The following is a 25516-nucleotide window of genomic DNA, read 5'->3' on the forward strand; positions in this document are numbered from 1 at the left end:
AATTTTGGGAAATTTCTTTTGCTTTGAAACACTCACAAAAATGTAGAATTTAGGTAGTAGTTTATTCCATTTTAAACTTATTCAACGAGAAGACCGACCAAACCTACTTTCCGCTGGGCTATACTTATGATTATTCTATTTTCGTGTTCTAAATAGTTACTTTCTGCTTCAGACAAGTGTGTCGTCCATGTTTCTGTACTTCCAATAATTGAATTCGAGTTTATAAATTCTCTAACAGCGGGATTATATAGTCTATCCCCAAGATCTTGAATGTTTCAGAAGTTAATCAATAAATTTTTGGTGTCACAGTTTGACTTTCTCAAACCTATTTCTCTCTCTAATTTATCCGACACAACCAAATCAACTCCAAAATTTTAATGTTATCTATTTCCTGTTCAAACTCACACGAAACCAGGTTTACTTTGTTTTTATCTTCTATCATTTCTAAAATTAATTTGAGGCTATTTCTAAAAAATGGTTTAGTTGTATTATTTCTTTAGAGTTAATATCATAAGTATACATTATATCGTCCTTAATAAAGTAGTCATCTCTAACTAGTATTTTGTTGTTGGCTAATTTTTCTAACTTAACCTTAGATAATATCTGTTTTCTTCTGATTCTGGATCTTAGACATAAGTCTGCTGTTACTATTATTCTTTTCTTTGTTTCATCCACGATATTCGGTCTTAGTAACCAAAATTTTTTAAGTACTAAATTTCTAGCTTTGACTGTTTCCATCATGACTTTTATTATTTGCTTATTTTTATTATTTTTTAGATGTTCTAAGCCTACTATTTCTACGTTGTTAAGTCCTAGATCTTCTTTGATAAATGATTTAACTTCATCAAGTACGTGTACATCCACAGATTGAAATGGGTAATTAAAAATAATTAAGTTATTTTTTGTGGTCTCGTTTAATGATCTATCAAATTCAAATTCGACTATACCTTTTAAGTTGTTGGTAGAGTTTGACCTTGCTTCCAGATCGTGAATTTTTTGGCCAATTATCTTCATCTCTTCTTTAGCATTGAGGTTGTCTTCTTTCATCTTGTTAATTTCAGATTTTATCGATTGGATTTCTAAGTTTAACAGAGAAAACTTATCCTGAATCAATTCGTAGATTGATTTTAATGTATATCTAGACTCATCGCCATATTGTAGGTCAGATTTTGTTGCCAGTTCAAAAAAGTCTTTAATAGTTGAATTTCTTGCAGTGCCAAAAGATCCTTTCTCCTCTTCCTCTAGTAGATATTCCTCTCCCGATAATTCCACCAGTTGATTACCCTCCTCAACAACGTTAGTATTTTCCTTGCGAGGTCTTCCTCGCCCCCTCTTTTGCATAATTGCTTGATTAGTTTGGGGAGGGGAACGAGGAAAAGGACCGGGATTTGTTTCGATTCCCGCAATTAATAGTAATGTCTTGATTAATTTCTCAGATAATAAATTTTCTTGAGAATTTGCCATAACTTGAAACATTATAATATAACTCAATCTATCCATTCCGAAGTCAAACCAGGCACTCTGCAAAAAAAGTCACCAACACACCTGCAGTCTGGAACATGCCCCCCTTTAATAAATGATAAATATATAAAACAAAACTAAAACAACAAGACAAAAATAATTCTATTGATTAAGATTTAATTGATAGTTGTCATATCATGCAACAGATAATATCGTTCTCCCCTCTTTTTTTATCAGAATGTGTATACTAAAAAATAATACTGATTGGAATGATGTCAAATTAATTTTTGACCAATACAAAGTAGTATTGATAAAAATCACAGACAAAATATTAATAAAAGTTAGATGTTCATTGTTGTTTAGATGGGAAACAGTCAACAAAAATCCTCAGTAAATTAAAACAAAACTTTATTGTATCATGGATTTATAGTAAATGTTTCTGATCCAAAATCAGAACCTCCAATAAAATATTAATAGTTTAAACAACATAGTATTCACAATACTGCTATATAAAACATATAATAGTAGAAAACTGCAATGTACTATTGGTTAGGCTCTGCATTTGCATAAGTGAAAAATGATTGCTGTATTAGCTGTTGGAAACTAATGTGATATATGTAGTGTTACTTTCCCAGCTGTTATGTATATACAGGGTGGGCCAACGAAAACGAAACGGCAGAGTGTTCGTGTTCGTCCAAGCAAATCGCTCGGACAGGTCGATTTTATTCTCGAGGGGACATCTTACGCAATAAAGTTTTTGCGAATCTGAATATTAACTAAACAAACATTTCTTTTCGAAATAAATGTTTGTTTAGTTAATACAAAATAAATGAGCTTTTAAAATTTTTGTTGTCTGTTGTATTCAGAATCGCAAAAACTTTATTGCAAAAGACGTCCCCTCGAGAATAAAATCGACCTGTCTGAGAGATTTGCTTGGACGAACACGAACACTTGCCGTTTCGTTTTCGTTGGCCCACCCTGTATAACAAAGGAAAGTTTTGGAATTGTGTCAAATTTGACTCTCTGAGTTTTTTGCAAATCTGTATGTTTTGAGGCCTCCTGAATCCAAAAAAGTCAAAATAATTATTACAAAAATTTTATGGATGTGTGTTTGTGTGTGTTGGCATCTATTTCGCTTAATATCTCAGGATGGAATAAAGATTAAGAAACAAAATTTGGCATGGTGGCTTGTGTATGAGGGGCACTGCTGCTATTAAATTTTGGTGATGAAAAATCAAGAGGGTGGGAAGATACATGACCCCCCCTCTATCTCGAGAGGGGTAGAACTTAATGAAGATTTTATTCATTATTAAAATTTACACTCTTTTATAAAACTCATCCCTACTCTCAAAATTAAGATTTTTGCCATTTTATAGTAATTAAAAATATAAAAAGTTTTTTATAATAAGATCTCATAACAGGTGGCACCACACCCAATTTCATAAATAATATAAAGTTATTTTTTTAAATAAAAACTCATAACAGCCGGGAAAGTTAAGCAACTCATTGCTAGATTATTTTCTTATTTGTCATTTTGAAATTTTATTACATATTAATCTCTATTTTAATACAGATTTCAGAACAACCAAATACAAGCTTTATTTGAAAATATCTGTAGTAACCTCGGTACATCCAAAAATTCAGCTGTTAATGTTCTACCAATCTTCCTTATCAGTGAAATAATTTGTCTTTCTTTTTCTAATGCCTGAAGAGGATCTCTGAAGAGACCGGAAATGTTTATATTTGTGAGAAACATAGGTGCTGAAGTTGTGTTAAAAGCATAAATTTGCTTTAACCTAAGGTTCTGACTTCTGTACAATTTTACATTAATACAAAGTAAAAACATTCAGCAATGAGAGGTGCATAACTTTCCTAGTTGTTATGAGTTTTATTTTTAAAAAAAACTTTTATTAAGCAAAAACTAAAATTGTGTGGCACCATCTGTTATCAGATTTCGTTATAAAACCTTTTTATATTTTTAATTATTATAAAATGGCAAAAAGCTTAATTTTGAGAGTAGGGATGAGTTTTATAAAAAAGTGTAAACTTTAATAATGAAGATTTAATTCATTATTAAAATTTACAAAGTCCTACCCCTCGAGATACATGAACCCCTCTATCTCACTACCCTCTCGACCTTTCATCACCAAAATTTAATAGCAGCAGTGCCCCTCATATACAAGCCGCCATGCCAAATTTTGTTTCTTAATCTTTATCTCATCCTGAGATATTAAGCAAAATAGATAGATGTCAACACAAATCCATTAAATTTTTGTCATTTTTTTGACTTTTTTTGGATTCAGGAGGTCTCAAAACGTAGAGATTTGCAAAAAACTCGGTGTCAAATTTGACACGATTCCAATACTTTCCCTTGTTATGTATACATAACAGCCGGGAAAGTAAAATGAAATCTATGCTGAGTTTTCTGAATATCTAGAAAATTGTATGTAATCATAAAAATTTTTAATTTGAATTTTAAAACATTCAAAAGAATGCACTGTTCCTAATTTGAATGCAAGTGCCATGATGCCAAGTTGGTTAAAATTTGAAAATATTGCTCGGAAATAAGTTTTACTTCAATATTTTGATATTAAGTTTTTCTTTTCTTTTAAATTTATAACTATTCTGTTCATCACATCAATCAACTTTAATGGCAACTAATAACTACAATAGCATTTAATTTATATTACACTATTTCCTTCTTTTTCCATCTTAAAATTAAAATAATTATTTTATACTAGAAAATGTTTAAATTTTGAATAAATATAATAAATATATTACATCAGTATTTACCTGGACCATTTTCTAATATAAAAGTAAAAAACAGTTGTCCTGTTACATGATCAGAAGGATTTTTACTGGAGAGACTGAAGTTTAATTCAAGAGGTACTCTAATTAAGAAAATGAATAATAAAGATTTTTAGATATTAAATAAAATATAAATTAACAAAAAACTTCCTTATCAAATTTTAATTTATTTAATTAAATCATAAATTAATTATTATATTTTAAAATTTGTTAGTTAAATTGAACTTACTATTAAATTACCAACAATTTATGAATATCTTTATAAAACACTAAATTATATTTTTGTATAAAGCAGCAACTATATATCAAAATAAACTAATAATTTATGTAAAATATTAATTTGCTATACACCTACCTTATAGCAGCAAATTATCCAAATATTAATATATTTACTAGCCCAATCTTTATTTAAAAATAATTGATCAGAATCTATTTTTTGTTATATAAAACTTTGGTATTTATATTTGATATATGAAATTTCTAAATTAATATTTTATCTTAAAAAATTCTTATATAATTTTCAATATGTTAGATAAAGTATAAGTTAACTTAATGCTATTTTAACGGGCTATTATAAACTGATTTAAAATACAAATTTTATATAATGTTAACATGAATAAAATATCAGACATACAACAAGTATCTAATAGTTTTTCATTTATTTTGTTCAATTTTGAATAATTCTTTATAAGCTTCATATTTACATTAAAAAGCTATTTATAAATACATTATGTCTCTCTTTTTTATTAACTTAAAAACCTTCTGATTTAAGAACAAATTTTGTTTAAAAGATATCAAAAACAATATTTAATTTCTGAGTCATTTATTTGGACTATTTTAGACAAATATATTTATCCAATATTATCTTATCATTATTACTACAGTTTAACTTGGTTAATTCGAAGTTCACAGGGAATGCAAAATAGTTAATAATTAGAATTATCCAAAATTTGAATTAAACATAATTATTACATAATACTAATAAAATGTAATTACTTTTGTTGTCACATTTTCTTGTTAAGCTTAATTCATACTGAAAGCAAATCACTGGCAAAAGCAAAGCAACAGAGTGATTAACACATCGTTTCCAGCAAATTTTACCACTTTGCAAATCCCCCAGAAATTTGGAATTGTTGAACAAAATTTTTTCACTAGCGAAAAAATTTTGTCACTTATCACAGTACCATCTGTTGTTAGGTGTTTCTAGCTGTTTTTAAGCTGGTTACAAAATTATCACACAACAGAGTAGACATCAAAATTAGCATGATATCTTGCAATTCGTACTTTTTAAACGTTTTTCTCACCCAACCTTGTTTTCTTTTCAACATATCTTTCATTTTTTGTAACAAATATTCGATCAATAGTGATTAAAAACAATGTTGAAAGTATTTTGTTTTTACCAATGACATTTCCCTCTTGCTTGTAAATAACCGATTGCTCAAAATTCTCAATCACTTTTTCAGTCCAGATACAATTTTGCATTGATTTTTTGTTTTTCTTTTTGCTATTCGCTCAGTGTGAATTAAGTTACTCCAGATTTGAATTTCCAAACTCTTGCAATTTTTGAAATATGAGGATATTCCAGCTTCAAATTATCCAAAAGTTAGGAAAAAACTTCAAATTAAACAGATGATTTCTACATTACATTTATTAGGAAACTCAAGGGGAATTTGTAGAATTGAAATTACCCAAAAATTCAAATTAACCAAGTTCAAATGTATTTGCAATGAGTAATAAATCATATAAACACAACATATTACACAGAATACTAATATAAGTATTCTGTATAATATGTTGTGTTCACTTATGTTCACTTACAAAGACAAAACTGAAATCAATAGAAAATAACAATTGTAACATTTTTTTTTTTTTATTGTATTGTCCTCCAATATACTTTAACACTAAAATTTTTTCCAGCACACATCTTATATTTTGTCATTTTTATGTAAATCAAGAAATACAAATTCAGATTACTTGAAATAAACTGAACTGTAAAAGTTCTACATATAAATGATTTTGACATATTCCTTTAATGATAATTATAAACTTAATCTGTTTATTGAGGAAAAACCTCAGTTCTAATTTTCTGTTCATTTTTCTTTAAAAAAAGCAAAAGTCAAAATCATAAATTTAAACTTTTGGCAACTTAGGATACATTCTTTAGTATTGTTGTTATACTTGTGACTACTGCTTCAGGTTCTGTGCTACAAACTTGTGCTTGTTTGAACAAGCACAAGTTTAGCAGCACCGAACCAAATGTAGAAATCTCCCAATAAAACAGTGCTGAAATATCCCAATATTTTGTTGTTTTTTTTTTAACAGCTAGCAAATCAACAGCAGAAATTCACACAAAAAATGTTACAGCAAATAATTTATTGAAGTACTGTATTATATAAGTACTGCCTAAATAAGTTAAATTTTAAAATTTTTTAATATCCAACTTACTTTAATTTATAAAGTCAAGTAAAGTCTAAATAAAAATAATATACAAATGTGTGTGCATTTTTCTGAACTTTAGCAATACAAGTACACTTGTAATCCTTTAAAACATGATGATGAAAATTCAACAAAAACAATAAAACTGATTCTATTAGATGAGAAATAAATACTATAGCACTTATACATATTAGACAAGTCCATGAAAAATTGAAAAACATTTTATGCCGAAAAGGATTAAGGAGTCTAACTTTTAATCAAGATTTTAATGGTTTTCAGCACTGCATCCCACCAGAATCCATGCAAAAAAATGTAATACAAGTGCTGGCAATACATTCCAACAGTTCTGTTTTGATTGTTTGAAACATTTAAATTTTTTTACAGTTTCATATCATAATGGTCAATAGCATGTTCTAAAAGCTTTTGAATATTTGAGATTTTAAACACGTTCTGGAGTACAGTGACATGACATAAAAATAACATTAACACGTTGACTGCCACGTGACTTTTTAGGATTCTGTTATAATTAACGCCAACTTAATTTAATTATATTATATTATTAAAAACTCTAATCAGAGTATATAGTAATAATCAAATAGCATATAGAATGTGTTTTTCTTAAAATAAAGGTATTACGAATTATCTCGTAGTTGGCTTATGTAACAGAAAGCTCTTCGCTAAAGCCAAACTACGAGTTAATTCGTGCACAGACACGATTCGTCCTGTCACTTCGCTACAGCCAATCGGAGATGTGCGTCTAAATTCATTAGTAATAAATCGGATATAGAGGCGAGCACATCACATTTACGTCTTTTTTGAGAGTGTTATTTTCTATTTATTTTTATAATCAAATTATAAATATCCCAAAATGGATAAGAAAAGACCACTGACTAAAAAACAACTTGATTACTACACTAATCTAAGTGATTCAGAATCTGACAAAATTTTTGGTGAGGATGGGGGAGTTTATTTGGCAGCAAAATGGTCCTGTTACTGTATGTAAATGGAAAGACAAACGAGAAGTCCTTACCATTTCAAACATGCACGTTGTTGAAATGGTAGAGGTGTTCAATCGCAATGGAAAATGTTCGATGAAACCGAATATAATTCGAGATTATAATCATGGAATGTCTGGCATTGACGATCAGATCAAATGCTATCGTACTACACAGCTCTAAGAAAGACTATTAGATGGCCCAAAAAGGTTGCATTACATATTATAGAAATATATATACATAATGCGCACAAACTCTTTCAAAAAGCAACTTCTTCTAAAATAAAACTTATAAAGTTTAGAGAAGCATTCGTCAAAGCGTTGATTGGAGAAGAGATTCAACCAGTTTCAAAAAAAATTAAATTGCAGAAGCTTCACTATTTACAGAGTATCCCATCTACTCAGAAAAAACAACATCTGACAAAGCCATGTCGAATTTGTACCAAAGCTAAAAAACGCCGAGAAACGCGTTATTTCTGTCCAATCTGTCTTGAGAAGCCAGCCCTTTGCGTAGAAGATTGTTTTAAAAATTATCACAAACAATAAAAATATCGTTTTGCTTTTGATTTTGAATAAACATTTTATAATATTTTCTGTTCGTTTAAATTTATATTTCTGTTTTATAAATTATCACAAACAATAAAAATATTGTTTTGCTTTCGATTTTGAATAAACTTTTTATGATTATATTTTCTGTTCATTAATTAATAAATGTTCTGTTCATGTAAGCCAAACTTGATTTTTTGTTCTTGCCCCTGAAGCTATCTATTCATATTTACACTGATATACTACGAATTACATCGTAGCTGCACAAACATGGCAAGGAAACAAACTACGATATAACTCGTAGGTGGCGTCCTAGGCAGAAACGGTAACTACGAGTCATCTGGAGTACAGTGACATGACATAAAAATAACATTAACTTGAAGTAGAGGAATGAGCAATTCATGTCAGATGTAGAAGTTTGTAGCTAGATGAGTATGCATACAATTGATGCAAATGATGAATTATAATAACACAAAACAACATAAATGTGTGAACATAAAGAAAACAAGGAACACAACACAGTAGGGTAATGGGTAAATTTTTGGCAGTGAGAATTATAATCTCCACATCTTTCCAAACTGAAACAGATTTTATTTAGGATCAACTCATCTGCTAGCATCATGGATGTGTTTGTGTGGAAGTGGAGATCAAATTTTTGGCAGTGGGAATTATACCCATCACAACAGTGAAAAAGCTGGTTATCACAATAATCTTGAATTTGATCTTAAACCAGAAGTGTCCAAACTATGGCCTGGCAGGTAATTTTATCCAGCCCGTGAAGGCTTTGAAAAATACTGATTTTTTTGCATGAACCCGTTTGATTTTCAAAAATGTGTATCAAAAATTGAAAAAATGCAAAAATCATATTTTATAAAAAAAAAAAGAATTTTTAATTTTTAAAAATGAAAAAATATATTTTATGTAAATTTACAGTCATTAAAATATTGTTTTGGGCTATTATCAGGTAACTACCGAATTGGTACAAAGGCAAAGCGAATAGCAAAGGTACATGAATACACAAATTCTGTGGGTTGTCTTTGTATTGGTGAGTAAAGGGGGAGAAAGAAAGAATCAAGAGCATTCTATGTGGCATCTCTGTAGTTGACCTCGGGATTGCCTTCTGTCATCTTCTGTTCTATTGTGCATGACTCCTTTGGAAATTGGTATGTGTAAATTCATATTTAATGTATTACAAATTAATTATTTTGAAGTTTAATATTATTTTTTTAAGGTTTAAACATGAAAAAAACAGAAAGAAAAGTTAATGACAAGTGCCGCATTTTTAATGAAGAACGGGGAGTAAAATACTTCTTTGTGCAATCTCAGTCAAAGAATGGCAAAGCTGTATGTGTAATTTGCAATGACACTGTTGCTGTAATGAAGGAATATAATTTATGTTGACATTATGAAACAAAACATGCTTCAACCTACTCACAATTTAAGGACAAGCAGCATACTGAAAAATTTGAAACAATGTGTCGTAGTTTGTGTACTAGGCAAAATTTATTTAGGAAGGCAAACTCAGAAAATGAAGCATTGATCTTAGTTAGCTTCAAAGTTGCTTATTCGTTGGCGAAAGAAGGAAAACCCTTTATGGATGGCAACATCGTTAAAGAGTGTATGATGGAAGCTGTTGGTGAGTTGTGCCCAGAAAAGTTGCAACTTTGCAAAATGATCAGTCTGTCCCATAATACTGTTGCTCATCAAACTGACAATATTGGAAACAATATTCTCCACCAGATTACTGGTAAAGCACAGCGTTTCACTCGGTATTCTCTCGTGATGGATGAATCAACTGATGTTAGTGACACCTCACAACTTTTAGTTTTTGTTCATGGAGTTGGCAATGAACTTAATGTCACACAAGAATTAGCCTCCGTTAACAGCATGCACAGCACTACAACTGGAGAAGATATCTTCAAAGAAGTACAAAAAACGTTGACAAAGTATGACTTGGACTGGAATCGACTCCAAGGTGTGACAATTGATGGAGGAAAAAATATGTCTGGTACAAACATCGGTTTGGCTGGACGAATTAGAAAAGCTTGTGAAAGTGCTGTAGCTTCAACACCAATTTTTCTGCACTGTATTATCCATCAACAAGCACTGTGTGTAAAACATGAGCTGCTTTTAAAACCAGTTGTTTTTGTCAAATTTTATTCGAGCACATGCACTCAATCATTGCCAGTTGCAATCTTTTCTTGAACAAATTGAATCTGAGACTGTTGACTTGTCATATTATACTGCAGCTCAATGGCTTAGCTGTGGAAAAATGCTACTGCAGTTCTTTAAGCTTAGAAATGAAATAAATTAATTTCTTGCAGAGAAAAATCACCCTGAACCACTTTTGTCAAATGCTGAGTGGCTCTGGAAGTTGGCTTTTTTTGCAGATGTTGTGACACACGTGAATAACTTGAACTTAAAGCTCCAAGGTAAAAACAACTTAATTTGTGATTTATTTACACAAATCAAAGCATTCAGGGCAAAGCTGATATTGCTCGAAAGTCAGATGAATGAATGTAATTTTATCCATTTCCCATACTGCGAAGAATTGAATACAGAAACTGATGAACAATTTCCAACCAGATTTGCAGTAAAAGTCATCGCGGATTTAAAACAATAATTTCAAAAGCAATTTTCTGATCTTGACACGAATTCAAAGGAATTCGGCTGTTTCAAAATCCATTTGACTGCAACATTGCTGATGTTTCAAGACAGTTTCAAATGGAAATTATTGATATTCAAGCTAACGATCAAATCAAGGATAAATACAAAGAAGGAAACTTGGTTGATTTTTACAAATTTTTGAATGCAAGAGAGTTTCCAAATTTAAAACAATTTGCTTGTAAATTTATTTTTATGTTTGGGACTACCTATATGTGCAAACAAACTTTTTCCAGGATGAAGTATCTGAAATCAAAGTACAGGACAAATTTATCAGAAGATCATTTTTAATCCCAACTTTAAAGAAATTCTTCAGCAAAAGGCACAGTTCCATCATTCCCATTAAAAGTTGCATGAAATAATTTTCTAATTATGTATAATTTAGCCATATTTGTTTAGTATTGGTGTATCTGTAATTAACTGTAAAAAATAAAATTCAATGCCTCCTTAGTCATAATGAGATTTTTTAATTCACATATTCACGTGGTCTGCCGCAAATATATTTAAATCCCAATCTGGCCCATGCGGAAAAAAGTTTGGACACCTCTGTCTTAAACAAAAAAAAAAAAAAAAAAAGAAAAGAAAAGAAAATCCAGTTTTGAATCAATACAAATACATCATACTAACCTTGTATAGCTTCGTAGATGATACTTAGAATGTAACGCTAACATTCATGGGTGTGGATAATTAAATTGGTATCACACAAATAAGACTATAGTCTACTGTGTCCCCTGTTTTGTTTATGTTCACATATTTATGTTGTTTTGTTACTTTATTTCATTTTGTATTTTATTTTAATTATAATGTACATCAATTGTATGCATACTCTATAATTTATTAATCACAATATTGTCTTTATAAAATGCTTACTTTCAGATAGCCAACTTTTTCAATTTTTCATGAAGGAATGTTTTTGTCCTGTTTTAGGACAGCTCCAGCTTCTTAACATACACAAGTCACTGTTCCAAGTGAATTTGAACATTTTTGATGTATCAAACATAATATTTCAAAACAATACATTTTCAAACTATCATTTTTGACAGATTGAACAAGAATTTAAACTATACATTTCAACAGATCAAAACAAAAATATTGTTTATAAGGTTAATATAATATTACTAAAATTAATTAAAACTATTTATGACAAAATATTTATTTCATTATAAATGTTTATTATTATTGAATTTTTACTTAAAAACTACTTACTTTCTCATATTATTATTTTTCATTGGATCTTACTTCAGAATTAAGTATTCAGTTCAAAATTATGTCAGATAACTGAACTAAATAGCATCATTTTTGTCTGCGTTTAGTTATTCTTAACTCAAATAGATTACAGTATATTATATTAAAACAATATTTCTGAAAGAAATATTGGCTGTATTCAAGAAATTATTTAATACAATAATTTCATGAATAATATATTTGTCATATTTATAAGAATATATTAAGAGATCACAACTGATTGTTTCTTATACTTGAGATAATTCTTTTAAAAATAAAGCACAAGAAATTTTTATTTTTTTTACATATAGGTAAGAATTACATCTCAATGCAAAATTTCCAGCAAAAATTCAATATTCAAACGTTTTTGGCCACTATTTCATCGGCCCTCGTCAGGAAATGTAGAATGGAAAAACCGTTCTATAAATAAAATGCCGATGTGTTTTATTTTTAAAGTTTCAAATACGTTTGAATTAGGGTTCCTTGTTTCCCGGTCTTTTGCTTGTCCCAGGATTCCAGGATAAAAGTGCACTGTTTCTCGGGATCACGGGATATAATTAATTATTTTTAAGATATACAAAATATCTTGAAATCAAATGATATAATTATTTTTCATTTTTTAAAGTAATTTCATATGTTCTGCAACCTCCAAAATAATCATATTAATAATGCAGTGTAAGATATATACTAAAAATTACCTTTGAATTATATAGAAATTTTTACAAATAGAAAAAATTTATTAAAGTTTGCTGGAAACTGCATACAACAGCAGAAACAACAACAAAATGTTTTGAATTGAGTTAAAAATTAAAAAAAAATTAACTTAGATCAAACTTCTAACTAAAAGGTAATTTTTATTTTTTAAATAAAACATAATACAAAATATTACTGTAAATTTTTATAAGATTTTAAAAAGCAAAGATGGTCAATACTCTGATCACTCAATCTGATTTTTATTTTAGTAATGAAAAATCATGCTACCAAGAATGCCCTTTCTGAGTCAATTGATGTGAGTGGAATCATCTTTAATGCATTTAAGAGAAGACAGATGTTATGTTTTTTTTCAACTGTAGCCAAGAATTCTAGTTTGTTTTCGAGATGCGTTGCAGTAATTCTTTTGCTCTCTAGTATTCTTGATTTGTCTACCTGGGCTTCTTTAATAGAAACATCAAGCTTACAGCCAAATAATTTGGCAGTTTGTTTGTTTGGCAGTTTAATAATCAGGTTTATGAAGAAAGTCTTCATACTTGCAGACTTCGTACTCTTTGGATCCTGGCCCAATTTGCACATCCTGGCATTACACAGTTATTGAAGCTACTGAGCATGGTTAAAAATTAAGACAGCATAAGCACAATTATTCCAGATATTACAGGTTCTGACAAGTAAAGAATTTTCAGTGTCTTGTCACAAATAAGCTACATATTGATTATTGACTATTTGTGACATGCCATAATGAGGAAAAATTAAAAAATCTAATAAGTAGGTTTAAAATTAATAAATACAAATGTATTCTGACAGTTTATGAGTTCTTTATACTTTCTATTGAAAAAATTTCCACAACCTTAAAAGTTCACTTTCTTCTTATTTTATGTTAAGAAATTTGCAGGATTTCCTGGGATGAGAACTCCTGAGATATTTCCCAGGTTAAAAAAACAATCAGGATCCCGTTTGAAAAACCCTAGTTTGAATAAAGGCTGTGATGTATATTATGAGTCTAGATAGTATTTCCATGCATTTGGTACAAGAATGGCATCTGCGTTGATGCAAGCTCCGCTCCTGTCTGCCTTGTAGATCTCTACAGCTTCAAACGTTCTAATGTTTTGCTGGTCAAAGACCCTATGTATTAGGGTAGCTTGGTCCCAACAGAGAGAAATCCCCAGTTTGCTGGCATAACATGCTAGAGCTGTATTGATGTTTCCTTTATGTACGTCCTATTTGTGATCCTTTAACCTGGCCTGCAGCAATCCATACGTGGATCCTATATACATTACTATTCTGTGAGACCTATCGTCCTGTAGTGGGATGCAGTATACTCCTGGTGTTTTAGTGTCCTCAGTGCATTCATCACTTATACAGAAGAATTGCAAAAGATTTAAACACACATGTAACGTACAAAAGGAAATCCAACGTTTTCCGCCTTCTGTCTAATGCAAAGGATGGCACTGAGGACGCTAAAACACCAGGAGTATACTGCATCCCACTACAGGACGATAGGTCTCACAGAATAGTAACATATATAGGATCCATGTACAGATCGCTGCAGGCCAGGTGAAAGAATCACAAATATGACGTACAAATAGGAAACATTAATATAGCTCTGGCATATTATGCCAGCAAACCGGGAATTTCCCTCTGTTGGGACCAAGCTACCCTAATACACATGGTCTTCAACCGGCAAAACATTAAAATGTTAGAAGCTGTAGAGATCTACAAGGCAGACAGGAGTGGAGCTTGCATCAACATGGATGCCATTCATGTACCAAATGCATGGAAATGCTATCTAGACTCATAATATACGTCACAGCTTTTATTCGAACGTACCTGAAACTTTAAAAATAGAACCCAACGACATTCTATTTAGAGAACAGATTTTTTCCATTCTACATTTCCTGATGAGGGCTGATGAAATAGTGGCCGAAAACATTTGAATATTGAATTTTTGCTGGAAATTTTGCATTGAGGTGTAATTCTTATCTGCATGTACAGTTCCAGTTTTCTGGTGCAGTTGGAGTTTATTTTTTTTAAATAAGACATCAGATAGAATACTACATGTTGTTCTAAAAATATTTATATTATTTAATAAAATTTAAACTGCAGTGCTCTTAATTTTTAACAGCAAAATCCTTCCTTAGAACAATTGAATAAACTTGCAATCAATATTGGACAAATGAGAGAAAAAAAATTTAGAAATTAGAATGGTTTCAAAAAATTTTATATACTTCATCAGAAATAAACAAAAATCATAAAATAAAAATGTATTAAAATGCTTATTTTACTTTTAATAACATATCATTCAAATATAATTGCATTGTGACTGCCTTTTGATATTATATAATGATTAAAATATGTAACATTATTTGCATTCTAGCACTTTTCTTATACTTCAAAATAATGTCTTTATTAGTATAAAAAGTTACAGGCAATAACTTTTACAATTATTTAACATATTAGATTCAATATAACTATAAATTCAAAGTATCTTTCTTTACTAGATCTGAAAGTTATAAGTTTAACATATACTTCATTTCAGTTTAAAAATTATTTATTACATCCCTTCATGTTTATAAGGATATAAAAACATGGCCATATTTTCCACTTATGAATATCTATATTGTCAAGAAACTAGAAATGATAAAATATTATGCATAAAGTTTAGCATTTTTTACTCACATAAATTTAATTTTATGAATTTATATAGGTAATTATTATATTCAATATCAGAACTGGGCTTTGCCATTAAATGCTATTTTTCTACTGCTAATGTTCCATATGTAGAATTCATCTCACTAAAAATACAATAATATCTATTTCCTTTTATTTTATTCTGAATTAGCTGTAAAAGATACAGTCGATTTTAATGAGAATAATTGACAGAAATAAATCCATTACTACCCAAAGAAAAATTTAATATTTATAAGATTTTTCTATGTATTGTTTACAAAGAAAATTGACCGAATTTCTTTAATTCTTTAATACTTTCACTGACACCATTGAAAGACAAAGTAGCACCAAATATGCTAATTTGTTTTTTCATAAAGTATATCACTGTTATACACAAATTAACATTACATTTTTTTTTTCATTTTGAGCAATCTCAAAATGACATAAAATTGAGTCACCTGCACCTATGAGAGGACAAAATGATGAAAATCTAATATAATTAAGTCTTGGAAAAGTAAGAAACATTTTAGAGATTATATTTCCAGATAGTAATAAATGACAAATAAAAAATAATGCAATTTACCAAAAACTTCCAGCATCTGAATAATGCACAACTGAATTATGAACTTTTTGGGACAATGCCATGTGACAGGAAAAGTATTATATCAGCTCATCAACAACTAAGAAGAAATCCTGGTTTATAAACCATATTTCCACTTAGTGAAAAAAACATGACAGACATAAAAAATATATCCCATAGGGCATGTGTTCCTATTTCTATGATAATGTCTTCTGCTGGAATTCTTAAATTTTAATTATACTATATGTTTATTTACTGATTTACTGATGATGTTAACAACACCCAAATTGGCATGTGATACAGCCATATATAATCTGAGAAGAAAAAAATCATACCCAGATAGGAAAAAAAAGAGTAATTGAATTACATATTACATCCTTAAAAGTAACTATTTCCAAATCCCATTAGAAGATAGAATAAATATATCAATAATTTAGATAATTGTATTATTTGCCATTTGAAGTAAGATGTAAGTTTGTATCCTACACAGAACCAATGTATTTTTTCTCTCTGATTCTTGTTTTTCTTTGTGACACATTACGAATATAAATAACATCCATAGTATAATAGTATTAATATAAACCACTTTGTTTATGAAAAAATTTCTCCAACCTGCTATTGAAATCTAGCCAAGAATATAAATATACCATAAAAGACTTAAGTTACTTAATTAGAGTAGAATAGTTTTACTTGAATATTTGAAGATAAAATTAATTAATTACAAATCATTAGCTTTGATACTGAGCTATTCAAAGCTAACCCTGATCCACATTTAATCATTCATTTTCTTTAATCTTAAAGCTAAATCTATTTGAAAATAAATGTTTATAAACCTAAAAAATTAATTCTTCTATTGATATTTCAGAATGTTGGAACTTACTTACACAATATAAAAATAAACATAAATATACACTACTTTTACAGAAAAATTTATTTATCTTATTTAATATGTAACACACCCATTTTCAATTATTTATCTTTTTAAATTTTACTAAATTTTACTTAGACTAATCATGTTTAATTGTATTTACAATCAACTTAATAATTATATGAAACTAAATATTTCACCAAAAGTATATTGAGTTATTTAATTATAAAATAAATGGTAATGCCTAGCTATATGTTATACACATTAATGATTATATACTAATTTAAAATTTGTATCTGAAATTTTGAATGTATGAATAACATACAATGTACAGTAATACCTCGATTTTCGTTGACTTTGGTTATCATTGGTTTCGGTTTCATTGATTTTTTTCGTGAAAAATTTGTCTCTGTTTTTGTCGGCATACTCAAGTGACCTCGCTGCTAATTTTACAAAATCAAAGGGCGACCCACGCGTTTTCTGGCACAGTGTGGTGTTATTTCTTGTTGTGTGAACATTATTACCCCACGACGGCCCACCATTGGCCAACGGTTCCATTCCCTGAACACTGGGAGTTCACTCATGGGTTCATGCTTCGCCAGTGAGGGCTGGCCACGTGAAGTTTTCCAGGATTTCTCCACTTCTGTAACGCCTGAATAAAGGCCAGTTACCCTTAAACAGATTTTCCAGAAGGCATTATTCCCCTCGATACGACCATCATAAATGCATACAACTACTACTGTATTACATGACAATTACGTCACACTTTACCACAGGGCGATATAGGCTAGAAGCTCATGTCCAACTAGTTTCTACAAGACAAGACATTACACCCTGCGTGTCTAGCCGAACAATTTCATTGCTTTTATCTTTATGCTAATTAGTCTTTTATGTCAATTTCTTATTGCTTTTAGTATTTAATGCTATATTAATTCTCTATAAAATGTGTTTTTGATATGTATTTTGGAGTGTCCAAAACGAATTAATTGGATTTACATTAATTAATATGGAAATAATTGCCTTGGTTTTCATTGGTTTCAGATTTTGCCAATTGTTTTCGGACGGATTATCAACAAAAATCAAGGTATCACTGTACTTTAAATTCCAAATTCAGTCAGATTGCTGGTTTTTCTAGAATTTTCTAAATTTAATTATTGTAAATTTATATTGAAGTTATTAATAATGATGACATATCTAGTTATATTACAAATTGGTTTATTTATTAAATAAAAAGAACAATTTGTGTTTATTTATTTGTCCAGCATAATTTGGCATAATTTATAATTATTATTAACACATTATTAAATTTTTTTATTCATAAATTTCCGATTTTATGCATATTTAAAATATTTATTCATTTATATCTCTGCATTACAATTTTATAGAATTAATATTTTATTTTCAAAGACATTATTTTGAAAAATAATTAAAAATACTAGATGTTAAATTTGTTTTTAATCTAATTTTTATTACTTAACATCAGAAAATAATAACTTTATACTAGGATTTCATATAAGGTTTAATGTAATTGACAAAAACAATAATATAAGTACTGTACATCAGATAATCAAATAAGTTCATTGTTTTTTTAAGTAAAATAAAATATTCAAACATTTTTTACATTTAATCTTTTTCTGCAATATAAGCAGTATCATAACTAATAATACATTACAAACTTGCATGTGTGAAAACAAAAATCCTTAAACTTCTTTTTCAAAAGCATCCCTCATTTTAATGTTTGATATCCTTTATGTCAGTAATATTTTCAAAAGTGTTTTAATATCTAACATTCAAATACTATTTGAATGTTTTTATTTTTTAGATTAGAATTACCAAATATGGCTGTTAATAACTAATTTAATGATATAAGAAAACAAAACCAAAGAATCAGATTTTATAATTTCCTAACAATCATTCTTTTAAAAAGAAAGGTCAATTATAAATGTTAAAACAGGAATATTTATAATCAACCATATGAGTTTGCAGTCTTTATTTTATGGATATCAATTATAAGGTAATAAGTATGAGTACGAATTCAATTTTAATTATTATTCTGAAACATAAGTAATTTTTAGAGTATTTTGAAATGCAATATTATTATTGGTCAGTGAATAATTTTAATTAATATGAATACTGTGTTCTACTCAAAATTTCCTCAGGTAATCATAAGCCTTTAAAACTTTACAATCATCATTGAGTTTTATTATATTAATTATTATTTGTTTTTACATACTTCTGCAGCTGAGGTAATATTAATTTCTCTTAAACATGAAAATACACATCAATTGATGGTATTATGCATTATTTACACTATTAATAGAAAAGATCTATCAATTCAAATAATTCATAGACCACTCACCAAATAAACCATCACCAGTTCATAACCAAACAGAAAAAATTCTTACTATGAATGTTTTCATCCATATGTAATAGACATCCCCAGGTATTGACGATATTGAACTAACGGCTAGTAGAATAGAATGTTTTTAAAAGTTCCGATTAACTACGTAATTCGAATACGTTGCGTTAAAATTTAAAATATGTGAAATATTGTAAACATATCCAAATAAATCAATTAATTTCACGTAGATTATGACATAAATATCCTATGTAATTTAAACTATCTTTGATGTGCGTTTCAATGATTGGGATATAGTTCAAAAATAGTGCGCCATGCTGTGGAAAGCGTGTCTGTTTCTTTGAAGTTAATACTGACCCCTTGTTTAATTGCCCAGTAGATCTCCAGTGATTTGAGGTACTTGAGTTCTGCCTTATCTGATACTCTGTGTAGTAATTTAGCATTCTGTAGTTCAACGTGAACATCCTTATTATTCGCATGTGTCACTAATACCGTCATGGTCAGCTTTTTTCTTACAGCATACTCATGTATTCATGTTCAATTTTTTCTGTTTGGTTATGAACTGGTGATGGTTTATTTGGTGATTGGTCTATAAATAAGTACCCAGTTTTTTAAAATTTATCAAATAATTCAATTATCTGTAAAAAGAAATAATTTTCAATAGGATTATTTTCAACCAGTGGCTTAGTGTAGTGGGGGCGGCAGGGTGGCCCGCCCCGGGCAGCACTTATAGGGGGCAGCAAAATTTCACAATAAATAATAATATCTTGTAAAAATACCTAAATAAGGGGGCAGCGAAATTTTCCTCCGTCCCGGGCGGCTGACACCCACGTTACGCCGCTGTTTTCAACTTTCTAAAATCTTTTTTAACAAATTAAAAGTTAACTAACTACAGAATATCTATAATCAAAGTTCACTTATTCCAAGCAGTTTGTAACAATAATTACTTAACAGAACAGATTTACATGAAAATTTCAGTATATCTTAATGAAGCCATGGAATGGAAATTCGCAAAAAAACTTCACTTCCAAAAATCATCACCAGGGGATAATTTACAAGTTTATTTCAGCATTACAATACAGTATACTGAGATTTGTTAGTCACCTCAAAACATGTTAAATCTGTTGACCGCCATTACCTATTACCATCTGAATCTCAGGATTGTATGTTAGACTGTTGACTATGTTTCCCTTAAAATGTTTAGCATGGATTCAGATCCAGTGAGTGTTCAGGCTGAACAGTTGAGAAATGCCAGCTGATGGAAAAGTTATTTTTCAATAAATGCATCATCTGTTTATTGGAAGCACCTGTTTAACACAATTTGCTATATGTGAATTATGTGAATAAGTCCCTCTTATATGAACACTGTAGATTCAAGATATTAACCTTGTTGGTATGCTGGAATCATGGTATTGGTCAATAATGATGCATATTGCTATCTAGCAACAGAACATGTAATTGGAGCTCTGCCTGAGATTCTCAAATCAAACCAGTCCAATAATGAACAAGGAGAAAAAACTGCAAACTGTTATTTTTGATGAATAAAGTTAAAGGAATTTCCAGATGCATTGGGATTTTCTCTAGCTGAAACTTAATAATTATGCATGTTAACTGCACCATGCAGATAGAAATATGCCTGGACTATAAAATGCCACTGGTGAAACATGTAAACTTTAATTATACACACCCTGAAATGCCAACAGCTTTGTATTATTCAAGATCATAAAATAAAGTAGCTACATGTTTACATGCAACAGACCAATTTTCTTTATTGGCTAAACAGGAAATACCTGGTATTTAATTTCATATTTGTTTAAATCTAATAATAATTTTAATTCATAATAATTTTAATTCATATTTGTTTAAATCTAATAATAATTTTAATTCATAATTCATAATAATAATTTTAATTCATTCGGCCTCGTCATCACTCCAATGTATTTCAGTTGCTTTCCCACTCTACAGTCTGGAATTGGTGTACAGTAAATTTCTGAAAGTTCAAAACTATTATGGATGTCTTGTTATTTCTATGTAGCAAGTATATAGTGGGATTTCATTTGTATATTACAATCCATTTGTTGGCTCTTGCAATTTCTTGGTACTGTACATGAATTTCAAGATTTTGCTCTATCTTACTGCCTTAAATTCAGTGTCCTCGTTTATGTTCTTTTTTTTGTGCTGTAGATATTCTTGTATTAATCCTCTGATAACTTTGAGCAAATATCCATGTTGAATTGTCATTCAGGTAATGTGCCTTGACTCTGTGCCTTTCGTTGATGTTATTTGAATGTGTGTATGCTCCTTTTATTAATGATTTGAAGCTTGCTAATTTATATGAGTATGGATTGTGTAATATGGCTGGGATAATAGATGGTTGGTACATAGATTTATGGTATAAAGATGTCTTGATCCATTGTTCTTGGATGGTAGTACATGTGTTTTGGATATGTCAACTATACAACACCCAATCAGAAGGTATTTTAAAGAACTTTAACCTTGGCATTCGAGTGCTTGTGTTACATTTGAATTTTTGTACAAACCTAATGATAGTTGTTTAAAAACAACTGAAAATGTTCGTTTTTGTTTAGATAATAAAGGTTAGTATTTAAATTTCTAAATTTTTGGTTTTTTTAGTGTATTTATTACTTTATATTTAATGAATACGTTAATAACTATTTTTTTTTAATAGAAAAACAGTATAATGAATTAAGATAAGAAAAAAAATTTAGGATAAAGGGAAAATGGTGCTAAATCATTAAAAAAAGGAAAGAAAGATGAAAAAGGTGCAAATAAATGTAGCTTATTTGTTATATAAACATGAAAGAAATACAAATGAAGTGTTTCTAATCGCTCCCCTAAACTATCAGAAGCGAGATGTTGCACCTTAAAATCCCAGTATGAAGTTTATAACGTATTTCATATATTCTGCATTTTCCTTATTTCTTTTATTTTATTTCCATTATCTGTTTGTTGTAGATAGGATTATAAAATAAGTGAAACATAACAAACAAAATATTTGGGATGAGCCATCCAAACTGTGTGTGTTGAAAATACAAAATGCTCTCCAAACAATACATTTTTAAAATTTTTTTAACCATTTCATTTCTGTTTTTTTATCAAATCAACATCCATATTTGAATAAACTATTAATTTCTATTGCTTATTTCAGGCAACCAAAATGTTAAGACAAAGAATTAAAAATTTTTAAGAAAATAATGGATTTTTAAGCTGAAGATGTTCCAATCCGAAACAAAAATGTTTCTCTGTCTTAATGTTTTGGTGAAATAAGCAATAGAAATAAAGAGTTTATTCAAGTAAATACAGTACCAAGTATTTGTAGTGATACTAATATCAATATCCATATGCTATTGAAGGCTGCAATACTTATAAACAGCACAAATTTTACATAAATACCTCTAGACATCCCGATATCTGGGAGAGAGTCAATGTTTAGAGATCAAATCCATTAACAGATGAGTAGTTGTGTTTGTGTTAAAAACATAAATGTTTAAAATTTTTTCTATTTAATTTCTTTATGCTGACAACATCCATTATAGGTTACAGGTTTGAAAGTTGATTACTCACCTTCAGTTTGTTGCAAAGAACTAAAATAAGGGAAAATCAACTGTCATCTTCTAAACAAAGCCTTCTAAATAGTTCACTGAAACTTATTATTTAAAGAGGAGAAAATTATTGAAAACTTGCCTACTTCAACTTTTGTCTTACAAGATGATATCTAATAATATCAATTATTATTATGGATTGGCACAAAAAATAAACTGAAAAGAGCACACATGTATGTACTATACATATAATTTTTCCCAAAACCAAAAAATATACGATGGCAAATGAATATGTCTGCAGCATTAAAAGATTTTTCATATTTAACATGCTCTTAGTAAGTTTCAACTAGAAAAGCTGTTTGTAATTGCGACTTAGAATTGGCAGATATCACACTGCCTTCAAATTTACTTTTAAACACAGATAAATTATCAGTTATCTACATAAAATCATAGTAATTTATCAATTAATGAAAATTTCTAGGATCATTTTTGAGTAGTGCATAAACTGCAAAAACTCAAAAAATTTGCGTAATCTCCTCTGCATACTATGCTTATCTTACCATCTTAACTTTCTTCTGGCATCTAAAAGTTCTGTCAAGTTTGCACTAAATGAAACAGACATATATAAATAACTTACAGTATTGATTATATTGTATTTTTCATTTTGTGGTTTGATTGCATCTCAAATTTTTTAATTAACAAAATATTTGCAATAATTTGTTCAATAATATAACTTTGACAAGTTAGTAACACCCATAAAGGAGCAAAACAAAAATTCATTTTAAATATCAATTCTCAAAATCTCACAAGAAACTTTTGGTTATCTGATACAACAAATATTTAATGAATTAACCAAGTTAACAAACTAAATAATTCATAATTATTAAATATTTAAAAAATTCATTTCTCATAAAATTTTACCAAAATTATTATGCAATCTTAATATCTAGTATCTTAATTCTATAATAAAGATATTTTTGTATTTATTATTATAATTACTATTATAATTCTTTTTCATTTTAGTAATATCTTAATTAATGGAATTAATACTATAATAATCAAGATGAGACCAACCTCAAATGTAAATCCCTTGAAAGCAGAAAACAAATTATTTCAAAAATTACATTTCTGTATTAAGGATCATTTTAAAATAATCTATTTATTTATTCAGTTTCAAGAAATATAAAATTTATTTAAACAATTTAAATAATAAAAAATTAATTATAAAATTATTCAATGTTTTTTATTTTTTAATATATTTAGGTAATCACAAAAGCACATCAGTCATTTTAAGTACAGAAATTTTTTGAAACAAATTATTATATTAAAATTTTAAATAAAATTTAACAATAATCTTTCACAATTAGCTAATTAAAAGTATCAATATAAATTATGTTAATCATTGTTAACTATTTTAAAATAAATTTTATTATCTTAACAGCAGAATCAGATTGAGAAACTTTTCTGTAAAATAGTTCATAGGTATATTAATTAATATGGAAACATAATCAATCCATAAGTCTACTATTTTATGCAAGGATGTAATCAAGACAACAACTATTCAATAAGATTTGCCAAAAATACTTATTAAGCTAATGTACTTCTCTAGTATGTTTGATTTGAGTACATTTATGGTAAAGCTTTTCATCCTAAAGTTTATTTCTTCATATGTACAGTAACATGGTTATATTTAAAGGATAGTCACACCATAGATCATAGGTTGACACAATAATACTTTTTATTCTATATTTTGGAGAAAAGATATGTAGAATAAAAGATGTGTGTGTCAACCTACAACCTGCAGCATGATTGTCCTTTAAATATAACCAAGTTGTTATTGTACGTATGAAAAAACATTTAAATAAATTCTGGCATGAATTCAAGAAATGTAACTTATATAATTAATGATATTCTTCATTCTTTCTTATTTACATTTCAAAAACTAACTCAGAAAAATATAAACAATAATATTTTCTAAATAATAGGAACTTAAACTCTTCTGCTTTATTTTGGTTTAATTTGTTTGCTATGTTTGAATTTACTAAACTGAAAATGCTTTAATAAGTTAAAAGAAATGAAAATACTTTATAAATTAAATAAACTCTGTAAAAATTACTTAAACTAATATATTTATAAATATTCCTTACATTCTTCTAATTACAATGTGCAGGCTTCATTATATATAATACTTTATATTTTATAGATGAACTAATCAATTAAGTAAAAAAGAATATTATAGCCTTAGTTTTAATTTTAAATGTAGTATAATACAATTGTTAAAATTACTACTACTCAATCTAAGTATATAAGCAGTGTCAAATGATTATTTAGTATTTACATTTATTATTTAATAATTAAAAAGTCAAGAACAAAATTTCAATATCAAATATATATATGTACAGAATATATCTGACCATTTCAAATCAAACTGATACTTTTCCACAGTTAGATAGTTATTCAATATAACATAAAATATATTTAATACATTTGCAATATTTATATATATTTAAGCGATTTAAAAAATAAAGTACGTAATTAAAATTAAAAATAGATAAATTTACAAAGAAGTTTGAGGTTAATGATATTTGAAACCTAATTCTTGAAACAGAATTATATTGCATGTTAATATACA

The 25516-nt window shown here is 28.5% G+C and overlaps 1 protein-coding gene across 1 annotated transcript in view; it reads right to left on the reverse strand.

Moving 5' to 3' along the window:
* The window catches only part of LOC136980173 (E3 ubiquitin-protein ligase HECW2-like), a 123846-nt gene that overhangs the window by 54045 nt on the left and 44285 nt on the right, over window positions 1–25516 (reverse strand). Inside the window, exon 8 of the mRNA XM_067276225.1 lies at window positions 4255–4352. Coding sequence (XP_067132326.1) covers window positions 4255–4352 — 98 coding nt within the window. The remainder of the gene's footprint in view (window positions 1–4254; window positions 4353–25516) is intronic.

The sequence above is a fragment of the Centruroides vittatus genome, unplaced genomic scaffold (assembly GCF_030686945.1).
Source record: "Centruroides vittatus isolate TY-2023 unplaced genomic scaffold, ASM3068694v2 contig_1159, whole genome shotgun sequence".
Taxonomy (NCBI): domain Eukaryota; kingdom Metazoa; phylum Arthropoda; class Arachnida; order Scorpiones; family Buthidae; genus Centruroides; species Centruroides vittatus.